We start from the raw sequence: 24,306 nt of genomic DNA on the forward strand, positions 1-24,306 counted from the left end.
CTGAATATGAGGCTCTAAATGTTTCATATTAATTGTTAGAGGAACTCTGAGTCTCTCTCTTACAGAAACCCTTTTTCTGCACAATAGCCAATCCAAGACAGTAGTTTGCTTAAAAAAAGGGGGTGTCGACTCTGATAATGAATGTGCTCTAATAACAAAATTAAGAGGGAAAGTCAGTAGAATGAGTTGTAGCACTCACTTATAGATTAAAAGGAAAACAAACCATTTTGGTATAAAACAAAGCTAATGCCTTCACTATAAGTTCTATAAGCTTTGAGCATACAGTAGCTTTAAGCACACTGTGCCTTTTTCACACGAGACCCATCTTCTTAAAACTGATGACTCTTGCCCTGCTGAAGACTCAAAAGATTCAGATAAAAAATTTCTTTTAACTTTAGATTCCCAATCCTCCCTGACAGAAAAAGTGAACTTTTGGGGCATTACTGAAACTGGAGAAGACAGTCTAGATAGTAACACAAATGATAGGAATGACAGAACCTTGGTATCTGCCCTGGCTTGTGAGGAACTGGCTCTGCCTTTTAGTGACACAAACCAGTTTTTAAAATAATCTTGTTACTATAATCTTGTTACTGCTGACTTACTGAATCCTTTGTTTGAGAAAACTGCACCACCCTGTTTGAATGGTTTGATTGTTAAAACCCTAGCAAAGTCCAAGATGATGAATGTAGGACTTTTGAGGAAGGAATACTTTTAAAATCCCATCTCTAGTTTCTTAGGAATTCCTAGTGCTGGAATTACCTGGATGACCATCTCTGAAACTGTAGCCTTTGTTTGCTGTCTTATTGTTCTTTCTGAGTGTCAAGATTTCTTGGGGTTCTTGAGTTTGGTTTGGGGTCGGTTTTTTTTTTTTGGTTAACAGAAGTAGCACACATTAAATCTGTGCAACATTTCTATATGAATAGTAAGAAAACCGGCATTAACCCAAATAGACTTGTATAGAAAAGATTTATTGTAAAAAAAAACCCAAAAAACCCTACAATTCTGTGCAAACAGTGAGGATGGAAAAAAGGCTTCTGTTTGGTTTTTTTTTAAAAGCCACATGACTTTGTAAACTGTAAAAGCAAAAAGTAACAGTCCACAAATTGTCCACTCAAGCCAGTTATGTAACTGGCTTTGATTTTTCTTGCAGAGTGGAGCTCTGACCTCTGAGGTTTAACGTTGGCTCTTAGAGAGATTTAAAAAATTAAAACTTGATATGTAGGAAGGCAAAGAATGATCCAACAAAGTGGAAACAGAGCTGTAGCAACATGAGGCCCACCTCTGTTAGCTTTTCAGGCCCTCTGTGATTGCCAGGCAGCAGTGGGGCCTCTATCAGCCATGGAAATTGCTCTCTCTTCCTTCCCCAGGCTGTAAAAACCCAGCCCTCTGTGTTCCTCCAGCTGGTCAAATTCATTAAGGCGGAAGTGAGTTGCCAGTTTGTTCACCATTCTTTTCAGGGTGACAAAGGCTGCAAAGACTTGGAAGATGAGGAAGAGGGCAAAGATGATATGGACTGCTCGCTCCAGTGGCTGAATTTTCAGACCTTCGTTAAATAGCAAGAACAGAATTATAGGCAACTGCAGAAGGAGAGTCAGAAGCCAAAACCCAGCCAGCTCAGGGACCTATAATAGGGAGACATCACTTATTAAAAACTGGCAGAAATGAAGTGAGGTAGCTTAGTGTTTCCATACTATGAAGGGAAACTTCCTGGAATGTACGAAATTAAGTGGAAGCTGATACCAAGGAAATGGAAGATACAGACTAACTTAAGATAAATAACCATCTCTTCAACTTGCATCTCTCAGATGAACTGGTAGACCCTTTTATTTATATTAACCTCCAAAAAGCAATCCCACACAAATTAGTATGTACATGAGGTAACATACCTTCTCCTGCAGATTACCCATGTATCCCAGGTAGAGTCGAATGACCTCTATTAGAGAAGCTAGGATCATGATTGTAACCAGGATGAACTTGTAGTAATCTGACAAGTCTGGATACTAGGAGGAAAAAGAGAGTAAAATGTTCTGCTATGCATTTTCATAACATGCTCTTTGTGATTACATGAAGATGCTGTAAGATGACAACATTGTACTGGCTTTCAAATACTCTTGAACCTCCAGTTTCAAGGAATTCCCAAATAAACCTAATAACCTCTAACTCCAGTGAGGTTTATCTCAGTATTAGGAGGTGTTTGATTAGAAACATATTACATCTACAAACCATCCCTTTCCTTCAGGACTCACCTTCAGATAGAGCGTGACAACTGTGCAGAGCCACCAAAATGGGAAAAAATAAACATTGAAATAGAGAGACATCTGTAGCGGCAAACTGGAAATTATTTCATTATCTGTAGATAGAGAGAAGTCTTTATCACTCCTAGTTTGTTTCATCCTTCTCTTCCAAAAATATGACAGAAAGATACTGCTCCATCTTAGCTTCAAGCAAGGCATTAACAATCCTCCCAGTCAAATTAAATGTTAAGAATAATATTTTTATCTATCCAGAGGCACAACTTTTTACCCTATCTTGAGAGATACCATTTCCTGAAATCTAATGCAACTTTCAGCAAACAGGACACAGATTTTTTTTTTTTTTATCACTTAGTCATATATTCAAGTTGAGTGTCAGATTGTTGATTACTTGGTGGCTTACAGCTTACTCCACAATCTCTGACTGATAGGCTTAGCTCAAGTAGTGCTGTGTACTGACATTGCAGAAAGAGTTGGTGGTTGTTTTGTTCCTGTCCCTAAGAGAATGGCCAAAGTCTAAATGATAAATCCTAAATTAACTTTATTTTGTAGATGATCCTCCAGAATAAGGACTTACTGATACAGAGCAGGTTTGCATTATCCACTCTTCCTTTTCAATCTTTATTTAAATAGACATTTGGCTGCAAGTGATGGTGAAAGAAGCCAGTAATTCTTCTAGTTCTTAAAAGCTAACAATTTCAAATACGTTTCAGACTAAAAGGTATCCTTTAAAGTCTACAGAGAACAAAATGCATTCATACAATGCAGAGGAAAGCAACTATTGACCTCTGACATGCAGGCAGTAAATTCCATATTTAGGATTTAATAGTAGACCTACAAGATTAGACATAGAGCAAGGAAAAATTTAAAAGGGCAGTCTGTGGGACTCATTCATTTTTAATAGGTGACGTTTTAGTGCCATGTTCTAGTTAACTGATATTGCATTCACTTTATTTCAATTACCAAGTTTCCTTCCTCATGTTTTCCCCAAATGAAGTCTGTAGGCACATCTCCACTTGTACCACCCAAGCAAGTTGAGAAAGCATTAATTGTGACCTGCTGATTTGTATTCAAATCCTATGCTCTTGTCTGTCACAGTGGTGATACTTGAAAATTAGTCTGAACAGTCACATTGGCTCACTTCCAGCCTCAGAACCACCTCTATTCTGACACTGCCTTCTCTTCCAACCACTCTCGTACCTGTCTTTGTTCCACCTCAGTCTGGCATCCCTGATTCCACTCCAGCCACATGCAGCCTGGTACAGTCTGCTCCTGAAGTCTTTATGCCAGTTGCAGAAGCATTCATGGTAGCTACTAGACTACGCGGGGAAGGGAGGAGGATTTGGGAACAGAACTGGGACAGAACTTCAGGGTAGGGTGTAAGGGGAAGGGATTTGTTATACTGAAATAAAAGGTGCAAGAAAACCAATATATACATAGTTTTAATAATCCCATTTTTAATCATCAATACTTTGTTAACATGTGAAAAAGAATGGAAAACTCTAAGTACTTAAACCGTTTCACTATTGACTTCAAATTGTCCCACCTGTCCTAAAGAATCTCTTAAACACCAGGAGGACTTTGGGAGGGCATGAAGATACAGAATTATTTGTAATTTGATGGCCATGTTTCTTTTTAAAATAAAAGTGGTTTAGAATTGCATCTGCCTTATGTACTGGATGAAAATGTAATGGTTCATGGCCATATTAAAAGCAGAAGCCAAGAGCTCCAATTTCAATTGTGATGACAATGTTTTAGGTATGATGACAAGGTTTCATTAACATGGCATTGATATTTCTAACTTCTGCTTAAGTCTTAAAACTGTGTTTTGGATGAATGTTTAGCAATATAAGCCATTTCTAATCCATCTTTCTACCCTAAATTGAACTAAAGCTTATTTTCTGGGACTGCTAAAAGTCAGGAACAAGCCAGTCATCATTGTGAAGGCCAGTTCTCTGATGCTGGAGCAACTGTTTAAGATATATATGTGAAAGCTTTTGAAATGATGAGCTGCAAGAAGTTAATGGTGCATTTGCAATTGGTTTTGGTAGGCTGGATATTCACACAGGAGTTTTCCTAATGAAGTGGAAAAGAAAGGACTAAAAATAGAAGCTATTCTGGAATTAAGACTAGTTCAGTGTTGTTTGATAAATGACTAGTAAGTGTTAGCAGTATAATGCCACAAAGAAAATGAGTACTCTTGTCTTGAAATGAGTTTTTGATAATTTTAACAGCTTGGAATGGATTTATTGGTTGAAATGAATATAGCCTTTCTATGTAGACTGACTCTATTTTCATGGCTACTCTCACCCTGAGGGTATGAAAAGGAGAGATGTTGGCCTGCGAGTTTCACTGGCAATATGATCAAGGAAGTTACCTATCATTATAATAGACTTGGAAAAAATAAAGAGAAAGCTGGCATATTGCAAGCTTTAGTTTTTGCTATCTAGCTCTAGCTTAGCACATCTCTTCATGCTTAAAGCATCTGGTGTCCTGACTGTGTAGGACTACTGAATAATAATAATAAATATAAATATAATAAATATAAAAGCTTGGTTCTTTGTTTTGTCTTCTCCATAATGTTTTGCTCCTTCATCTGGGCACAGGCGGGGTGCCCAGTGTATGAGTAACAATGGCTTTTAGCAGCAATATTTCATGCAAGCTTGCTTACTAAGCTGTAAAGGCAGGTCTATTCTCCATACCTGATTTAAATTTCCATACCTGTTCTCTGTATACCTTTTAAGAAAGCCCGTCTCAGGCCTCCAATGTTGCACCATTGTGAAATGCTGAGCTGACAATGCCGTGGCCGTAGTTTTACCCTCACTATGTGTCTGACTGTGAAACCAGACCACATCTACAAGGCAGCTCTCCCTTTCACTGATGGGGCGGCCCTTGTGTGGACGAGGTTACTCTGAGGCCCTCTTCCAGGCCCCTGGCTGTGGAGGAGGTCGGCGATGCTCTGGGACCGCCACCTCAACCTTCCTGCCGAGGCGGCTACCTCTGCAGGTGGCCCTGCTCTGTCCGGAGGGAACGGGGAGCCGAAGGCATTCCGCCGGTGTGAGCCCACAGCCCGGCCCTGGGGCGGGCGGGCACAGCCCTCAGCGCTAGGCCCCGCCCCAGCGGCCGCCAGATGACGCCTAACGCCGCCATTTTCATTCCCGGCAAGCTTCCCTTCCCGCCCAGACGCTCCCGCCGCCATTTCTGTTGCTGGCGCGCCGCCCGGTGAGCCGCTGCGCTTTACCTTCCCGGTCGCCTGGGTACTGCGGACCGGTGTGGTGGTTGTCAGTGAAGACCGTACGGCTGAAGGAGCCGAGCCGCCGCCTCAGAGGCTCGGGCAGCGACATGCTTCGGCGCCGCGCCCGCCGTTGCTGTGGCGACGGGGCGGGAGCGCGCATGCGCAGTGGGTTCCCGCCAACCGCTGGCCGGTCCGTGAGGTGTGGGACGAGGCCTCCACGGGCGCTGGGCAGAGGGAAGCGGTGCCTTTGCCCCGGAGACTGTTATAGCGGAGCTTTCGAGGAGATATACCGAGCCCAGAAGCTTATGATTACTGGTATGAAGGATAAAGATTGTTTGCCGTAGATATGTGAGGGCATTCACTGCTTCCTCAGTGTGCACCCACACACCTGTAGAGATGTGCTTCTGCCTCTCCCATATATGTGCACAGAGAACACAGTCGTCACGGTCAACGTGCAAGTGTGGTGCTTTCTCGCCTGGGATTGTTCAGCATCTCTGGAAAATGAAAAAGCAGTGCCCAGCAGGCAGGTTGTGCTGAGCCATTCATGGCACTGACAGCAGTGGGCCAGGAGAGCTGCCCAAAACAGCATCCTTTTGCCTCAGAGGTGCTGGTGTGTGACAGGCCTAAGCATCTTCCCATGGCTCCTGCACCATTTAACTTACTTTCTAATAAGCTGGAGTGAATTTTTCTGTAGTTTGTTAGGGCAAGATTTGGATTTTCTGGACGATGATTATGAAATACTGGTCCAAGGAAAGCAGTTGCAGGACTGCTCTGCTTCTGTCAGGGTAAATCCAGGGGAATAAGGGTGCTTCATGATGGCTAGAGAGGAAGGAGTGAAATAAAGGTATCGTTGGAGCTGTTTTATTAAAGTGAATATGAGTAACTCATTCTATGATACGTTTAGATACAACTGAACTATGAAATACCTTTTTCTCAAGGAAACCTATCTGTCACTGTAAGTTAAAAGCAACAGCAAGATCAACGTGGCCTTTCTAGCCTAGTTAGGTGGTTCTTTGTAGGAGGCCCTCATGCAATGAAAAAAGTTAATAATGTAAAATCAAGTTCTGCTAATTTTTATTTGGAAAATGTAGTCTCCCTAAAAATGAGGTACTCTGTTCACCAGGCTTTTCATCCATCCCCCTTAGGGCCTGATTCCTTCTGAGGAGAAAGGATGCAGTTTTAAGTGTGCAGGAAATGATTTGCTGTGCAACTAGAATGAAAGAACAGCTTGTGCCTTTTACTATGAGAACTGATAACATTTGTGATATTTTTTTAATGATACCTGCTATGACATGTTGACTCCCTTCTGCCCCCTGCTCCTCTCCCAAAATCATATTTAGCTACTTCTCAGGGTGATCATTCTCTAGGATGACTTTCCAAACTCAATTATCTCTGACTAAATAATTTAAAGCCTAGTTTAAATTTGATTTGATTCTGTCCTGCTGGGAGAACTACAGAGAAGGATAACTAAACAAGCAGGAGCTCTGAGAAGTCCATTTGGCTTTTGAGCTGATTTAAGACTTATTGACAACAGATTCTTTTCAAAGAACTCCAAAAACAGGTATGCTAGCAACAATCACCAAAAAATACCCAACCCCAATGCTGAAGATCTTCAGGAGAAATGATTTTTAAATAAAGGCAGCAGATTGGAAGGAAGAAGGAATTAAAGGTAACCCAGAATTTCAAGGGATGCTGTGTGTGTCCCCTTAGAGAAAGGGAGGGCAATGGGCTTTGCTATGTAAGTGCTCCTAGAAAATGAAGTTTTCAATAGAGATGAGGGTTATCCCTCTTTTACAGATAAGACAGAACAAAAAAAAAAAAAGGAGTGAAATGCCATTTGCAATTTGTATTGAAACTCACAGAAAAAGGCAGGCAATTCAGCACATTCTGGACATAAGAAAAGGATAAACTGTATGCTGAAGAATACTTCTTTTCCCTTATATTTTGATATCCTATTCTGAGAGACATGATAGACTGCACTTTTCAAAGTTCAGAAGCCTATATTTGTTATCTTTACAGTTGCTAGTAGGTGCAGGCTCAACAACTATAATGATGACTTTCATAGTGTTCAGCAGATCTCACTGTAAAATTATCTGCTGTAGACAATGGTAAGATGATGAATCTGTGCAAAGTTTCCATTGAGATTGTCTGAAACCTTATTTTACTGTTGTTGCCTTGGTCCTGATCTGATTAACTACTAACTTGGGGAAGCACTAGTGCCATACTCTCAGCTAATAAAACACAAGGAACAGGTTTATATGAATTAAAAGTGTGGTAAAGTTTTGATATTCAGATATTCATGTAAGTCTCGGGTATTTTTTTAATAGGATAAACTGGTGGCCTGTGAAAGTTCAGCCTTTAAGGATTTTCCTTTTGATGACTTTTTCAGAATGGAATAATTTTCCCTGAACTACCCAATGTTATGCCTTTTCCTGATGCCAGTGGCTTTGAGTGAGGGCCCTGATCTTCCAAATACTTTGATTGTTCTTAAGTTCCCCAATTCTGTAAACCTGTCAAGCATACAATCAGGTATCCTGCCAGCAGCTCTGTGGCAGTCAGTGGGCCTTGGCAAAATTGGTCTCTGCTTGTTCAAAAACTGTGAATCAATCCAGCTTAGCGGTCAGTGAAGTATAAAACTGAGGAGTAGATACAGAAAAGGCTGGTGGAATGCAGACATGGCAAGAAATGCATGGATTTGCCATGTGAACTCAATTTCCAGACTCAAGGTGTGAATCTGTGATATTTGGCAGCCTTCCCTTCCAGCAGATGGCCAAGCATCCTGCATGTCCCCACGAAATAAAATTGTGCACACTTTTGGTTAATATTTCTGTCTACACAGATGCTTAAAATATTCCCCGAAGATGGAATTTGTAATCTTTGTTTTTACTAATTCTGTTTAATTTTCTTTAGACTTATACTTTTTTTTTTTGGTCAATTTAATGAACAGAATTATTTTGATTTTTCTGTGGGGAAGGTTGGAGAGCACCTTCTCCAGCGTTAAGCAGAAGAGAATCTTAAAATTTAAGGATCAGAACACCAGGGCATCTTCATTGCAGAAAGAGATAAATCTCTGCCATAAGGAGTGGAAAAAGAAAACCATTTAACTGTGACTGTAACAGTTAGGATGACCACCTGTATAAATAGTGTGAGTGTCCAGCTTTTGTGATGAAACTATATTTGGCCTTTTTCTTTTCTTCTTTTTTTTAATGGAAAGGCATTTTGTTACTGAATTTCTTTGTGCAGGGGATTGGACTAGATCATCTCTAAAGGTCCCTTCCAAATCCTAACATTCTATGATTTTATACCACTAAAGTAGAAATAACCAGCTTTCGATTTCTCTGTGCTTCAAAATAAGCTACTGAAATATGAAACTGGAAGAAATCGACCCATAATTGCACAGCATATTAAATGACTGTTTTATTTCTCTCCACACATGGTAGCTATAAATAAAACAAAAGTCTCTGAAAATCTGCCTGAGAGCTTTAAATCTGAGGAATATTGGATTGTTGTGTATCCACAGTAGTCCAACTAAGTTGGTAGACACTGGCTTGGCTCCCGGACCAAAGCTCCTGGGGCTGTCTGGCAACAGCACTAAGCCATAAACACCAGATGCAGTATATCTAACAAAATTAAACATCAGCAGGTTTTTTTTACAGTTGGCATTTCTGAAATCCAGAGTTCATTTAAATAGTGCCAGTGGTTTATCTTTGCACCTGAATCACAATTGCTGTGTTTCTGAATGTGCTGGTGTGGAATCTCTCACATGCATTTTTTTTCTCTGGCATGCCTGTGTTGCTGTCCCTTGTGCAGCCATAAGTGTGCATGCCACAGCAATCACTCTCCTCCTTGGTTGCTCCTTAATACCTGTCTGGTGTGTTAGCTGTAAAACATGTAAAATGTGCTGGTGAGCTGAGGTATGTGCAGGCAAGCAGAGCACAGGCTTGCTTTCTCCTCATGTCCTCAAAATGAAGTGACAGATTGGGAGTTGTAACAAATTGCAAATGCCACGAAGACTGTAATGTGTGTGTTTGAAAGGATTACGTTATTAGCTGCGACAGTGTCTGCCAGAGCAATTTCACAGCTGTGCTCCTGGCTTGCAATACCCCAGGACAATCTTTTCTCTCTGTCACTTGTACACTAGTCCCTGGTGCTCACTTAACACCTACAAGATATTTGTCTGGTAAACATTTATTGTTACCGATCAGCCCTATCCCAGGCTCCTATGTCAGGTATTACGTATCGCTGCAGTCATTCCATGCATTAAATGTACCTTAGCTATTTTAGTCTTAAGCATAAAGAGGAGGGGAAGAAGAAGGGAGGGGACTGTTACTTGCTTATGTGGATTGATTTTTCTTCTTGCTGTATTTGGCATTTAGTTAGAACCACTCACTAGCTGTAAATAACTTTTACCATTTGTGTGGCAAAAGTACTCGAGATTTTTGTGATGCACAAGGAGGTTACTATGAATGGATAGAATTTGAGCTGGATTCTTACTGCTGTGAAGATCTTTGACATGGCCTTAAAAGAACTCTGTGACCTGGCCAGTGCAGAGGCCCCTTACTTTCAAAAGGTGGATTTGAAATATCAAGTGAGCGCTGTTGTAACACTGCAAACAGGCTGAGTACCTTTTTTTGTTTGTCTCGTGACAAGCTTTGTCAGCAAAATTATGTTCTTCCTTTACTTCCAGAACTTGTTGGGGATAAATTCTGCCCCAGTCATACCTACAAGTGTGAGCATGACTTGAGACTTACTCAGGCTTGAGACTTGTTCCCTCGGGACATACTCGGGGACCTGGTGGGGGCTCTTAATAGTTCTCAGCAAAGCGTGTTGCCTTCATGTGGTTGGAATAGCTGCACTGTTCTCCGTGCAGAAATGTGCACTGAGAATCCTGCTTTGGCTTTAGGGTCACTTTGCAGACCTCCCCAACTTGCAGGTAATGTATGTGGGAGCATCTTTATGGCAGAGGTTCTAGTGGCTTCAGTCTTAGTCTTATCTTTGCTTGTGTAGGTAGGCAAGGTGATCTTTCCTGTGGTAACTTTAGCTGTCTAAATATTAGTTGTGCAATCCAAACTAGTTAGAAATGCTTCACCTCTATGGTGGGTTGCCCCAGAAGGCTATTTATGGGAAGGAGTTATGTGCTTGCTGCATGTGTCTGTCCTATACTGATTGCTGGTAGACTGTAGTTGTTTTTCTAAATCAAAGTGCCCAGCTGTTTGAAAGTTGAACACTTGACAAAGATCTAACCATTCCTAGAGTTTGTTGTGTGTGTGTCTCCCACAGATGGTAGGGCTGTTTGTGTTCCCTGAGCATCACATCAACTGCTTTACCTCAGTACTCAGCGTAACTCTTGCAAAATGCTTCCTGGATGTGCGCCCTGAGAGAGACGGTGCTTTTTATTGCAGAATCCAAAGATGGCACAACATTTAAAAGTTTGCCTCCCAAGTGGCATGTGTCAGCATGATCATAAACCCATGCAAAGGCAGGAGTTATTTTGCTATTACATGCTGCTGACATTTCCCTCTAGTAGCTGTTTTGCACATCCTTTGCAATTAGTTCAAGCCCAAGCCCTGAGTGAGTGATGGATTACATTGGTAATTTGATCATTTAAAAAGCCACAAGGCAGAAAGGACTCTTGTGTAGTTAACAAACTAATTGCAAGGTGAGTTTTTTGATTTTGAGTTTCTGAATTCCCATTTGGACAGTTACATAAATACTTAACTTCAGAAGTGTAAGTATGCAAGAACTTAAGTGGGAGGAGCAGCAGTGCCCGAAATTGAGTGCAGATATTCACATTCTTTGATACATATTTGGGTGCCTAAATCTGAATTTCAAAGCAAGAGCATGTTCTCTTTCTGATTTGAAGCTTTGCTGAATGTAAAGGGTTGTGTTGTGTTGTCAGGTCAACATCAGTGGGTTTCCTTTGTTCTTCATGTCCAGGCTGACACTTCCCCTTTGTGACTGTGAGAAAGGCAGGGAGATTTGTGGAATGTCCAGTCAAAGATTAAGACATAGTAGCAGAATTTTGCTTCAGGACCTTTAGCTTCAAACATCATGGGTTATGCTTTTGGGGATATCAGTGCAACACCACTGCAACCCACATATCTCTCTGGGATGTAGTTTTGACTCTATGTTTATTTTTCTTCCATAATCTGTTAGCTTTGGGCTCTTTGCTGTGTTTCCAAACAAAACAATGTTGGCTCAAGTTCTCATCAAATAGTAAGAAGAAGGGGTGTACTGACCTCCCAAAGTTCCAACGGGCACTTAATTCTTTCTTTATTACATTTTGAGTTATTTAAGGCAGCAGTTTCTTATTTGTGAGTACATGGCTTTTTGTCCCATTGTACCTCAGTCTCAGCTGTGATACTTAATAGCTGTTGTCGTAGTATCAGCGATCATGTTGAACTCTTCAGTCTGCCGTCTTTGAAATGTAAAATTTCTGTTTGCCATTTGAAGATGAGGCTTTCTCCTCTAACCAGAAGCCATAAAGTGATGGTTAAGACTGGAGAAAGTCTAAAGAGATTTTTTTTTTTGCTATAAGCATATTGCTTAAAATCAAGGGATTCCTTTCCTACATGCTCCATTGTTCCCATTCATGGTGGATGAGACAGGATTTGAAGGATCAAATCCAATGATGCTTGCCCTGTTCTTCGCTGAAGCGCTTTATTACGGAACTCAATTAAGAGCAATTTTTTCTCTCAGACTCTGTCTACAAGGTCTTGCCTGCCTTTATGAAATACTGAATTTTTAGCTGCAGGATTTATTACAGCAATATTTTAAAATATACAATGCTGGTGCAGCAACTCTGATTGGAAGTGCAGCAACATCACTTTGCAGGTGTTGTTTTTGAACTGCAGCATCCACATCAAAAGGCAAGTACAGACCGCGTTTATATGGGTTTAAAGGACAGCCAGAGGTACCCATGAGAAAAGCTAGAGTCTGCTGTGAAGTGCCACTGCACTGTGATTTCTTTCTTTAATTTGAACTTAGAATAGCTTGAGCTACGTTTTTTTGCCTCTCATGTCACTGAGTTGCAACGATTTTGTTGAGAGGGAAGTCCCGTGGTGAGGTGCTGTAGGCTTTGTGTTAAGTGTCACTTACTGTGTACTTTGCCTTCATGATCAATAAGAAGTAATTAAAATGGAAGGTGGAAATCAACAAAGTAAATTTCTATTTGACTAGTTGATTTCTATTCAGCTAGTTGCTTTTGCTTTTAAAATATCATGAATATTCCCTAGGTCTTGTCTTCCCTAAAATCCTCTGTGTAAATCAGTGAGTCCCTGGAGAGAGCTTCATCCTCCTGTCCCAAAGCCAGGACAACCATGTCCAAAACACACCTCTCCAATGACAGACACTACTCAGCCTGCCAGAGCAAACCTGTGCTGATGCTCAACTGTCTGCATACTTATGAAATGTTGCCTAAGTTACGCTTTTTGTGATGAGTCCTTCTCATCCTACCCACTATGCACATGCAGCTACCAAACTGCTTCTTTCTGCAGCATCCTGTCCATTTCTGTTTTATATGTTCTGTCATCTGCTCTTCTGTAAGTAAAACAAATGTAACTGAACAGATCTGAGTCCATTTACGCCAGACACTTATCATAGCTGGTCTTCTCTGATTTCCTTGAGAGAAAATGTGTCAGGCAGAAGTGGGGAAAAAAAATTAGGAGATGGATATGCTGGAAGAGTTTTTGGTGTACATTGCAAATTGCCCACTGTAGTACCAGACACATCTCATTGAGCATGTCTAAAGAACATGTCCTTCCCTTGAACATGAAATGTGGTGACTTGCTGTACTAGGACTCAGGATTGGTTTTGGTGTCCTGCAAGGATAATGAGGAGTTTACCAGCCCAGATTAACAGATGACTTCGGAGACGTGAGTATGATTAAGTTCATAAACACATATTATGAAATCATGGGCAGCGTTCTAACAGGAATGTATTATCCCTGAAGGAAAATATGCCTGAGTAAAGAAATCAGAAAGAAATTGAAGCCAAATGCAGAATGGAAGGAAATTTCTCTAAGGCTGGAGTCTATCCACATTTTTCTCTGAGTAGTCCTTTGAAGAATTAGATGAGGAGTTATTTCTGCTCACTTTATTATCCCCCGGTCTCCAAATTTGGTATCACTTTCCTAAAACACATGAACATATATCATGTGCATATGTAACATAACATTCCCTAAGAGACTTATTCCTGCTTTATAGTCACTGCAGGTGAATCTCTTTATAAAAAAAGAAGCAGCTAATTGAGACAGAGGGAGTGTAAGTCAGTATTTGCTCCTGTGCTGAAAGTGAATTTCTGAGTATGTTATATTTTAAAGAAGATGTTTTTCTACAAAGCTGTAAGACCAAAGAACCCTGGAGGTGAATTCAAGCAGTCCTCATAACTGAGACTTCTCTAATAATCTTTATCAGATGTGGAAGGCCTTTAACATCAGGTCTGGGTTAGCTGCTTGAGTTGGCCAGTGTGCCTTAAAGCTGTCAGTGCCTTCAATTTGACATTCAGCCTTGCCTCAAAGAATTCAAGTTTAAGAGTGACTGAAAAAAATTGCTAGACAGTCCTTTCTTTGCATTCTATCCTGGCAGAAGGTGATGTGTTGAAATTATTCCTGAATCCTGCTGACCCTCACTTGTGGGAATGTCTGTTGGCAGCAGACATGGCAGAGAAGAGCTTACAGATTGCCCCAGCTCGCATGAGCGACTGGGTCTAGGATCTGGCAGCTGTAGATTAGAGGTACACAAAGCTGCCTTAAAGCTGTCTCATGCCAAGGGTGTATTCTGCACTGCCAGGAGGGAGAACTGCAGTCTCAGAACCTGGACTGATGGAGCTTTCTTCCAGCCATTATGTCCCCAAATGTCATTGTGGTTAAGAGGAGAATTGATCCACTGACTAACTTATCATTCTCCAGTTTCCATTCTGTTCTCGATGTTCCTGTACACTGCAAGAGTGAACTTCTGCTAGAAAAATGTTTTAGAACATCTTTTTGTTGTATGCCTTTTGAAAGAGAGAGAAGTGCCAAGTTAAACTAAACTTCAGAATGTAACATTATACAGGAGAGAAGGCTCACCAGTTAGAGTTTCCAATGCAGCGGGTGAAAGGATATAATTCCTTGGGACTGGCTTATTTTTGCTAAGAACAGATGACTGTTGTAGCCATGTTTTCAGTCCTGTGCACGATCATGTTTTTACAGCACTAGGCACTGTTGAAGTGGATTAAAGATGTGGTTTATATTTGTTCAGGTAAAGAAGAGCTTTAACCTTTCAGATGAAACAAGCTGTATGACTTCACTAGGCATGTCTGCAGTGAGCTTTGTAACTCCTGATGCAATGAAAGCTTGTTCTTGTCTAGTCTTGATTTAACATATGCTTAAGAGCTTTGCTGAGTCTAGGCTGAGAAATACTTTTACATAGGAATGCTGCAGAAAGGATAATGACCACAAGAGTCTGGGAGCAAAGGCGTCATCCTGCTCCTTTTGAGCCTTAACTTGTCTGGCTTTGACATAAGCAGAATGTCAACATATAGACTTCAGTCAGAAGTAGAGTTTTTCATCCAGTAGATATGTTTACTTGTTTTTTGCCCCTTGCCACCTGCTCCTCTTTGTCTACATGTAAGCTCTTTTCTAGTCCAGGTTGCTTCAGATAAATTGTCATTTTAAAATCTGCTAACTACACCCGATTTTTCAGTCAGAACTTTCATCAAATTGAAGTGCTATTTAGTTCGTAAGTGTTGGCTGATATTTAGGCTTTTGAGCTGATTAATTTCACATACTGCTTTCTGGAAACTGTAATACTCTATTGCACAGGCAAATATTGTCCCTGTCTAGCTGCTTTGGGAATCACAAGTAGAGATGCATTAAAAAGAGCTGGGTTTGAGTGCCTGCACCTTTTGAAATGGGGTTTCACTAAAGCACTGAGGCCTCTAAAATCATTGCTGAATTTAGACTACTTATTGATCATGAACATAGTTCCACTTTGTAGTGGTGGAATAAAGAGACTAAGATGCTATGCAGATGCAGCTCAATACTTACAGAAGATACCTGAGACAGCACAAGTATGTTATGCCTCTACCTTCAGGTGTACAGGAGGCATTCCTTACCTGCTATCAGTCTTTATGCTTTTGCAGTAATCCTTTATGCACACCACCAGCATACTCAGAGTGCCTTTGTTTCTGGTGGACCAAGGTTGAAGTCATGGAGGAGTTCACCTGATGGTAACAAGCTTATGTTAAGAGCACAAGCTTGTGTTAGGAGCACAAGATCCTTCAGCAGTTAGTGCGTGGCTTTGGCATGTCTGTGACCTGCAACTGATACAGACCACATTGCTGGCAAATGTTATGTAGATAAAAAAAATCCCAGGACCATGGCACATCATGTCAGGTCAACCCCTGACCGTCCCCTTATGCCATGCCAGGGCATGTTGTAGATGCACCCAAAAAACACAGTCCTAATCCAGTTGTACTACTTATGGATGCTGATAGTAGAGAGCACACTGAGACATAGACATAGAACCAATTTAGACTAGACACCAGCAAAAAAGTCCATGGGTAACTCAAGCTGCTGACTTCAATCTGCTTGTTTGTCCAGGTGTGGATTTGCAGAAACCCACCCCATAGCATTATGTCCATACCAACATTGCCAAGCCACTTTCAAAGGTTACTTTCTCTGTGGAAGTGGTGAGAGACTTCCTTGACCTCCTAGTGAGAGGCTGAGAATCAACACCAGTGAGTTTATTTTTGCTTTTTGGTTGGAGTTTATTCTCACTCTTTGTAGCCTCATGGAAGTTTTCTGGTAAATGTTATGTATTGGTGGCCTGAAAAATGAAGTCTGAACAATCTGGGGTTTAAAACACAGAAGACAAAGCAGTTGCTTAGAATTTCACTCCATGAGAAAGATAACAGGTATTTCTCTCTCATCATGGAACTTGTAAGAGCAGATAGGAAAACAGAGGTTGACAAATAGTTTAATGCAGAAATTGCTCAACGTGTTTTTTCTAAGCTTGAATCCAGAAAAACTGTTCTGCTTGTTGTTTCCACTGTATCTACAGACAGGGTGAAACATCTACAGTTTTGAGAGAAAGCTAGTAAATTTGGCAGATTACCAAACTCTACTAAGGCACGTGTCTCCATTGTTTGGGATCCCCAAACACTTCTATATGTGATCCTTGGAAGCATCGTTTTTTTCAGCATCTAGACACAATCATGTACAAAGATTGTGTAGGAAATTCACACAGTTTTCCCTTTTGATTTTACAGTTTGACCTTGAAAATCTCTCAAAACAGAGGACAGCAGAATTGTTAGTGCCATAGAAATACAATGTTTTCCAGAGTCAGCAATGCAGATTGGCACAGTTTAATGAGTTGTAAAGGAATGATGCCAGGTCATACCAGCATGGAGGGAGGGTGTAACTGCAACTTCTAATTCTGAAGTACTTTATTGTCTTTGCTTGTATATTGCAGCAAGGATCCAGTAAGACTCTACTTCTATGATCTGTGTAAATAGGACCAGACAGAAGTATGCAGCTTGTTAAATTTATAGAAACACAGTTTCTCATGTAGTATGTGGAGTTAATATATCAGTCTTGACTTTGAGACAACCTGATATATATAACATCTGTAAGACATCTCTGTCTTGTCTTTTTTTCCAGGTATCTTTCAGGAAGTGCCTTATTATATAGACCTGTCCTACACCAAGCCAGAGGAAGCGCAACTGTTCATTCTAAGGTAAAGCTGCCATCCTGCTGAGAGCAAGAGACGTTCAGTTGATGGGAGCCACATTTTTGACTGGTTGATTTCAACTTATCTCCAGTGTGCCTCACAGATTTTTTTTTTGGGTATGTCCATGAACTTCCTCAGTAAGAGGAAGTAATTTATGCAACTGGAATCTGAATAAGCTTTTGGTCACCAGCTATGGTTACTACTTCTATCTGTTCTGCATCGCTTCAGACATTAATAGTCAATGCAACAAGGAATCCAAAGAGTATTCACTCTTGTTGTGACAATGTAATTTTGTGGTTAATGTGCAGGACAAGAAGCTTTGTGTTCCACACACAGGATTAAATTAAGTTATTTTGTGGGGTAAGGAGGGGATGAGATTGCATTTATGACAAGTTGAAAACTTCATCTTGAAATACAAGTGGATACATAGTCTAGGTGCCTTTTCAACTCAGTCCAATAAAACAGAGTTTCTCTCCCGTCTGACATTTTTAGCAGAAATTATTAAATAATATTGTTTGTTTTTAAACAATCCTCTGACACTTCACTCTTACTGCTCTACAAACTGTGTGTAGCTGTGGGCTTGTTGATTTGTGCAGCTGAATATTTCACTGCCAGAGTTCAAGAACTCTTACAGAATGCTCTGACCAGTATCAAAACTAGATACCTGCACTAGAAATTCAGAGTACCTGACTTAAAAAAATCTACTGCTGCATTTGGCCTGAAGGGTTTTCACTTCAAACTATGTGATTTTGCTCAGTTCTTTTAAGTTGAGTATTCACCTTTCAGGTGAGAGAGCACTGGAACAGGCTGCCCAGATGGGTTGCAGAGTCTCCTTCTCTGGAGATGTTCAAAACCCACCTGGATGAGTTCCTGTGTGACCTACTCCAGGTGGTCTTGCTCTGGCAGGGGGGTTGGATTAGACCATCTTTTGAGTTCCCTTCTAACCTTTGAAATTCTGTGGTTCTGTGATTTATTTATTTATTTATTTAGTTGTTGGGCTCATCCCATAGTGATCTTGGCCCTCTTCTAAAGAGTGGCTATAATTTGTGTCCCTCTGCAGTGACAGCTGTGTAAAGATTAATTTCATATTCTTGTCAGGAGCTCAATTACTTTGTTGGCCAGTGCTTTTAGAAGTGTGCTGTCAGTCCAGCTGCTTCCTTTCAATTGGATATCTTGAGGTTTTTTTCAGTGCTGGTCCTATTTGTTTTATTTCTGCACATGGGGTAGCATATCAGCATAGATAGCAACCTCAAGAATAGCTATTTCTTCTGCCTTATTCTAACCTCAATCACTCTCCAGTGTGAATACTTGATTGCAAAGACATTGTTTGGCTTTGCAATCTCTCTATTTGATTGCTTCCTCTGCTTGCTGAGGCTATTAGAAACCTACTGTTTCTCTAGGCATCTCCCTCCTGATACCCTTAAGGGATTTTATATTGTCTTTCTTCTGGCAATTCATTTTTTTCAATATCTCTCATTTTTATTGTCAAAATGTGTTCCATTGTATTAAAATCATGTGAACTGGATTTATGGTGCCTGAAATATTGTTTTGGCCCTGAAACTCACCCCTTGCTGTACCACTGGAAGTTATTGCAACTTTTCTGTATCTTTAAAGAGCCCATTGAACTCAGGCAGGTGTGTATATTGTTTTTCTAGGAGAAGAATATTTACTTAATCCCCATATAGAGAAGTAGAGAGTGAAATCCTAGATCCATTCAAATCACTGGGGTTTTCCCTGGGCTCCAGTTGAGCCCCGTGCCTTAAAGGTCAGGTTTGTGATATGTAGTCATCCTTCAGCAAGGGGAGCACAGAACACAAAAAACAAGACTCTTCTTTCCCTCCTGTATTCCAGGGTGAGAGGCTGAACTGAGAGACAGCTTCCTACAGCAGGAGGTGGAAGACTTGGAGGACCAAGTTTCCTCCCTGGTGCTTGCACTGATCTCCTGAAAGATACTTAACAGCTTTTAGCTTTTTTATATACTATTAACTCTTGTCTGGCTATGAAAGAATAAAGTTCAGAAGTACAGTACTACTTGGATGCATAGTTTTTCTGGTGTATTGCAAATGTCTCCAAGGTTCTGGAGGTGCATGTCTGTCTGGGATATGCTAAGCCCATGCAGCAACCGATAAGATTAAGCTGCAGGTTTATTCAGGTGCTTAAATGTGTAGCCTGCATGAGGCCTTAATTTATTCTCTGTGAATTGTGGTGATGTGTCCCAGTGGAAGTTATCTGCTTTGGTGACAAGCCTGGCTTATTCTCCCAGTAGAGAGGTTTGCTGAAATAAAGTGTATTAAAGCGGTTTCCCCCTATTCCCATCCCCAGCCGAAGAGCCGTTTAAACGGCAAAAACTGTCAAGGGTGCTTATTCAGAGAAGCAACGTTGGAAGCTGGAGATAAGAGCATTTATCTTCACGTCAAAACTACTCAGTGTCTTTGATGGACTCCCAACACGCTTTAACAAGGAGCTTAAGCTGGAGTTCCTGGAATGCAGGGAGTCCAGGGGGTGGTGTTTATCCTGCCGAAACATGGCATACATCAAATCAATTACATGGTGTGAGTGTATTTCCCCTTGTCACCAGCCACCATTGCAAGCTTGAAGAAAATATGTTCTCCTAGGCATTAGAGGAGCCTCCTCCCTTTAGATGCTGATTTAACATGAAATGTATATTAAAGGGGGGAGAAAGGGGTGTCTCGTATGTTCTGCAGCAGATTGCCACATTGATCTTGTCATTTAGGCAGACATAGTTGGACCTGAGGCTATGTGTCTATGGGATGTGCTGTGTTTCTGTCATGAATTGTCAGCCTCAGAGAAGCATGTGAGAAAGAGAGACACCATAAAATGCAATGATAAAGGGACTAAAAAGCCATTTAAGAGCAATCAAAGCAGTTGCCATTTTGGATTGTGCTCACCTTCAACAGCTAGAATTGTGCTCTGCCCGTGCCAGTTAAGCGATGATGGGAAGAGGCAAGATATAAGGGAAGGACCAGTGTTTCTATTGAGGCTGCTCCCATCCATGCTGCTTGGCAGGAGTGAAGCTGTTTTGCATGGCTAATGGTACCTGTGGGTCCGAAGGAGCCCTCAGCCTGCCCTATGCCTGCCCTTGTTCCACTTGTACTGTGTCTTGCCAAACTCTCAGTGGTCTCACTGGTCCTATCTCTGAGCCAGCTCCTCCATAAGGATTTCTCCTCTGAGCTTGCACCCTGAAATCGTGATTTGGGTATTGCTGATGGCTGTTGGGAGCTGACAGGATCACACAGGTTCTGCAAGGACATATCCCTGGATCAGAAACTTGCCTGGAATAGTTCCGTCCATCAGCAATGTGTCTTAAAAACCTGTTTTTGATTAAATTGACTGCTCTGAGAGGCATTGTGCTGCTGGTGAGGGCCACAGCGAGATAGAGTGGCTTCCACCAGAAGGTTCAATCAGATATGCTGGCAAACTCATCCTAATGATGAGTTTGCAGGCTTTGTGCACCCCTCTGCCTAGGTGTTTGTACCATGCTGTCTGGAACGATGTCGGTGTCTTGGGATACCGGTGTTTCTCTGGAGCAGAGCAAAGACACTAGAGAGCGCCATGTATTTACAGATTTTGACCTGGGAAGCACAGTCTGAGGAAGCGAGTGCTCCCTTAGGGGAAGACGTGGGAGAGAACTGCTCTGGGGGCCCAGCCTGGGCTTGCTGCTCTGTGCTGGCCAGGAAGATTGATCTCTGGAGAGGTGGTTTCTCTGTAGATCTGTATAGCTGCAAAAGCAATGTGGCTTTGTGTTTTCTTTTGCGAGTTCTGTGTCTTCGGAGAAGAAAAGACAGTGTTGGTGTCCAGAGGAAATCCCTTCAGGCTCATTGCTAGTAGAGGAGATACATTTGAACCAGCAGACCTTCCCAGATTTCTGTGCAAACTTTCTGTCACATCCTCTTGAACACAGGAAGAAAGAGAAGATACCAGGAGGGGCTGATGCAGTAATCTCTCCAATCTTCAAAAAATTCTCAGGGCAGACTAAGGTGAAATGCCTCAGGAGGTGCCTTTGTGGCAGCTTTGCAGGAGGATTGCTATTGTTTTTGAACCCACACTTTCCAGTCCTCATGAAGAAAATATTTAGTTTTCATTACTTCAATACCTAAACAATACCTAAATATTTTAGTATATTTGAATGCCTGAGTCATTTCTTTAAGAACAGGCTGGAATGGGATTGTTTTGCTGTCTTCTTCCCACTCGCCCTGATGGCATAGGTTCCATGGCCCCCTTTATGTGCTCTCTACCCTCCTCTTCCTCATGGGAGGGTGGGAAGCTCATTTCCAGCTCATGACCCATGGGAAACGGTGCTGGAAAATAACTGTCGTTACTCTTATACCACACACTGTCCTGTATCTGCTCCCATCACCCAAGGCCTCCTGAAGATCCTCCCTACCCTAACTTTGCAGGAAAGCAATCTATATGGCATCATGCTCCTGTTAATCACCCATCATGAGATGGTGATGACTAAGCTTTCATTATAATGAGCCGGCTTTTTACTTTTTCCTTCCATGTGAAATACTTTCTGCACAAAAAATGAGCCTTCACCAAAACCTGACTTATCTTTCAGAAGATGCCCATCTCCATGTATTCAGAAGTAGTTCAAAGAAAAACTTGAGGTTTTTTATGAGTGGAAGTGATATGTAGATATTTCAGTATTTTAAGTTTGCTATTTTTCTCCTTTTCTTGAGCTACTAATATAAAGCCTTGCAATTATTTTTGTCCTCTCTTTTTTTAACTGTTTTGTGGATGTTTCATTATTTTGCCATTTCTGAAAACATAGCACGTTAGGAAAGCTCAAAAATAATAAAAGATAAAATCGTAGAAAAGGAATAAAGGTATCAGTGAAAAGATGTGTAGGAAGAAATGTTTTTGTTGCAGTTGCCAACAGGAAGAAAAAGAATCAAAATTGTTAATGGTGTCTATGTGCAGAAGTTTAATCAAAGAAGAAAATAATATTTGGGCACATCTGAATAGATACATTTTTTCCCAGTCCTATTTTTGACCTTCCTCAGTTCTCCTTTGTGTTACTGTTAGTCCCCTCTGCCCCTTAAGCTGTGTCAGAGGCATCTGGAAATAGCAGATAAGAAGGAGCCTTGGGGCAGTGTAGCTTGGGAATGGAGGCTACAGGCTGGAGGGCAGAAGGCATCTGTGTGAGACCTATCCAAGATGAGGAGCTGCTATGTGCTCAGAGGAGTTCCATTTTCAGGGGAAAGCCATTCAAGGAGGAGCCTGTGCCTGTGTGATTTGGGAGCTATCTCCTCTCCATGCAAAGGGGAAGTCACCTATCCAGCACAGATCTAGGCTAGTATGTCCCAGGAAGATGGTGTGCCTGGCAGGAGGCAGAGGATAACTTGCCAGGATAACTGTCAACATTTTATCTTTATGTTTGGAGAATGTTGGGTCTATGCAAGTCCCTGAGCAGAGGGAAGAAAATGCTGGGCCTCTTGAAATGAAGAAAAGTGATCCCTACTGTAGAAAAATGGGGCAAAGCACTTGGGCCCAGAAATTCATGAGTTCAGTGGAGATATTAAAAATAGCTTTGAAGGTTGCTTCCCATTTGTTAGTGCAGTTGTGGAGACACTGATGAAAAGCATCAACTGGCCCTCTGAAAGCTCAGTCTCCTGCTCCCTGTGGTATCTGTGCAATATCAGCAAATAATTTCTAATTAGACAGAAACACCCTCAGACTTCACACTCAGCACCTATTGAACTGTTCACTGGATGCCCCTTTGCACTTACACGTAGTAGGTAAGAGTGCAGATATGAACTGCACGTACACATAGCAGATGTGAATTATGTTAGTCTGATCTCTTACACTCTCTGTCCATTCTTTACCTTAAAAAGCTTTGGTAAATGGTGAGCAGTTTTGATCTAATTTGACCAAGAAGGAAAGTTCAGATAAACTATTTTTTTCCTTGAAAAATCAGTGTCAGAGAGGCACATAGGAGTGTAGTTGCTAAGGAAGGGCAGCTCCATGTCTGGTCTGAGAAGGTAGTTTCTGGGACCCTGCAGCTTCCAGCTTCCTTACCTGAGGAGTAGTAGTAGCAATAAAGATAAAAGGAAGGAGATGGAAGGTTTTGTGGTGGCAATATTGCTGAACTGCAAATATTCTACAAATGTAATAGCTGAGAGAGTAAGGAACATAGTATATAAACCTCCAGAAAACCAGATTTCATGGCTTGATGCTCAGAGAACAATGTGTTTACTGGGAATGTTGGATTAAAACTGGATTTCTCCATCACTGACTGTGATCAGCGTGTGCTGTGTTGTAAGTGGGCAGGGGACTTTTTCCTGCAGTAAATTAAGGAGTGCAGTGTTATGAATAGTTGCCTTACTCAAGATGGCAGTACTCCAAGCCTCGAGGTAATTTATATCTCAGGTAGGCATGCTGTAGTTTAACAAGGCTAAATATGGAGAAATGAGAGCCTGATGTGGGACCACATGCTTTGTAAGCAACAACAGGATTTATGAAGGGCAGTTCAATATTTTTCATATTGTAGGAACAAGCAGAAGCAGATTTTTTTTAATTGGATTTTGGGACAAAGCACAGCTGGTACAAAGCTTTAGCAGGAATTCAAATGCTGCTGTTTATTAATGCAGCAAGTGATCATTTACAAGTCTTGTTTTTCTCTTGGTTGTTTAGTACTCTGACAGCCATAGACCTATGTAGCATTTTGCAAACATAAGATTTTTACAGAAAACGAGCTGCTTGTTCTTACAGCCCCTCTGGAAATTGGGTATCTTACCAAGCCTCTGGTATGTACTTGGCAAGGCAGGAGAACTTAGCCATAATTTACTAGAGATAATCTTGCATCTTCCTTGGCAAAGGACAAGTGGGAAGCAAGAGACTGGAGAGTGTGTAAATATCCTTCAGGTCAGTGTAAAAATAGCAAGCTGGAAAAAAGTCACACACATGAATTAACCATTTTTTTTTCTCTCTGCTTAGAAAACTGGGAAAAAGTGTGTTTGACAAATGAGTTATCTCATCAGCTCCTTAGCAAAAGAAAACCTTTTTGAGAAAAAAAAAGAGAGAACCATTCTTTCCCAGTTACGTTGTAGTTCTTATTTTAACGTTTTGGGAATAATGGTCATCTGGG

The 24,306-nt window shown here is 41.3% G+C and overlaps 2 protein-coding genes across 12 annotated transcripts in view; one reads left to right on the top strand and one right to left on the bottom strand.

Moving 5' to 3' along the window:
• The window catches only part of LOC133624800 (uncharacterized), a 118,215-nt gene that overhangs the window by 55,103 nt on the left and 38,806 nt on the right, over window positions 1-24,306 (top strand). For 9 of the 11 annotated variants that reach the window (XR_009818117.1, XR_009818120.1, XR_009818116.1 and 6 more), the window contains 2 exons: window positions 17,129-17,204; window positions 17,290-17,314. Coding sequence is in view for 1 of the 11 variants with exons in the window: in XM_061989158.1 (XP_061845142.1) it covers window positions 17,129-17,204; window positions 17,290-17,314 (101 nt within the window). In the remaining 10 variants the exon portion in view is untranslated. The remainder of the gene's footprint in view (window positions 1-17,128; window positions 17,205-17,289; window positions 17,315-24,306) is intronic. The other 2 variants (XR_009818123.1, XR_009818125.1) reach the window with 1 other exon arrangement.
• Window positions 957-5,606, bottom strand: TMEM17 (transmembrane protein 17). The gene is made up of 4 exons (XM_061989143.1): window positions 5,494-5,606; window positions 2,247-2,350; window positions 1,887-2,000; window positions 957-1,622 (listed from the first exon to the last, which is right to left on the bottom strand). The coding sequence occupies exons 1-4, from the start codon at window positions 5,594-5,596 to the stop codon at window positions 1,293-1,295; spliced, it is 651 nt and encodes a 216-aa protein (XP_061845127.1). The 5' UTR covers window positions 5,597-5,606; the 3' UTR covers window positions 957-1,292.

This window comes from Colius striatus, chromosome 2 (genome assembly GCF_028858725.1).
Source record: "Colius striatus isolate bColStr4 chromosome 2, bColStr4.1.hap1, whole genome shotgun sequence".
NCBI classification, from domain to species: Eukaryota; Metazoa; Chordata; class Aves; order Coliiformes; family Coliidae; genus Colius; species Colius striatus.

What these genes read in the sequence shown, in the direction of transcription:
- TMEM17 (XM_061989143.1), bottom strand. Translation starts at nt 5,596, where the DNA reads ATGTCGCTGCCCGAGCCTCTGAGGCGGCGGCTCGGCTCCTTCAGCCGT. An exon ending in TTGTCACGCTCTATCTGAAG is followed by an intron (nt 2,001 to 2,246) that starts GTGAGTCCTGAA and finishes TTTTCCTCCTAG; the next exon opens with TATCCAGACTTGTCAGATTA. An exon ending in TGGGTAATCTGCAGGAGAAG is followed by an intron (nt 1,623 to 1,886) that starts GTATGTTACCTC and finishes TCCCTATTATAG; the next exon opens with GTCCCTGAGCTGGCTGGGTT.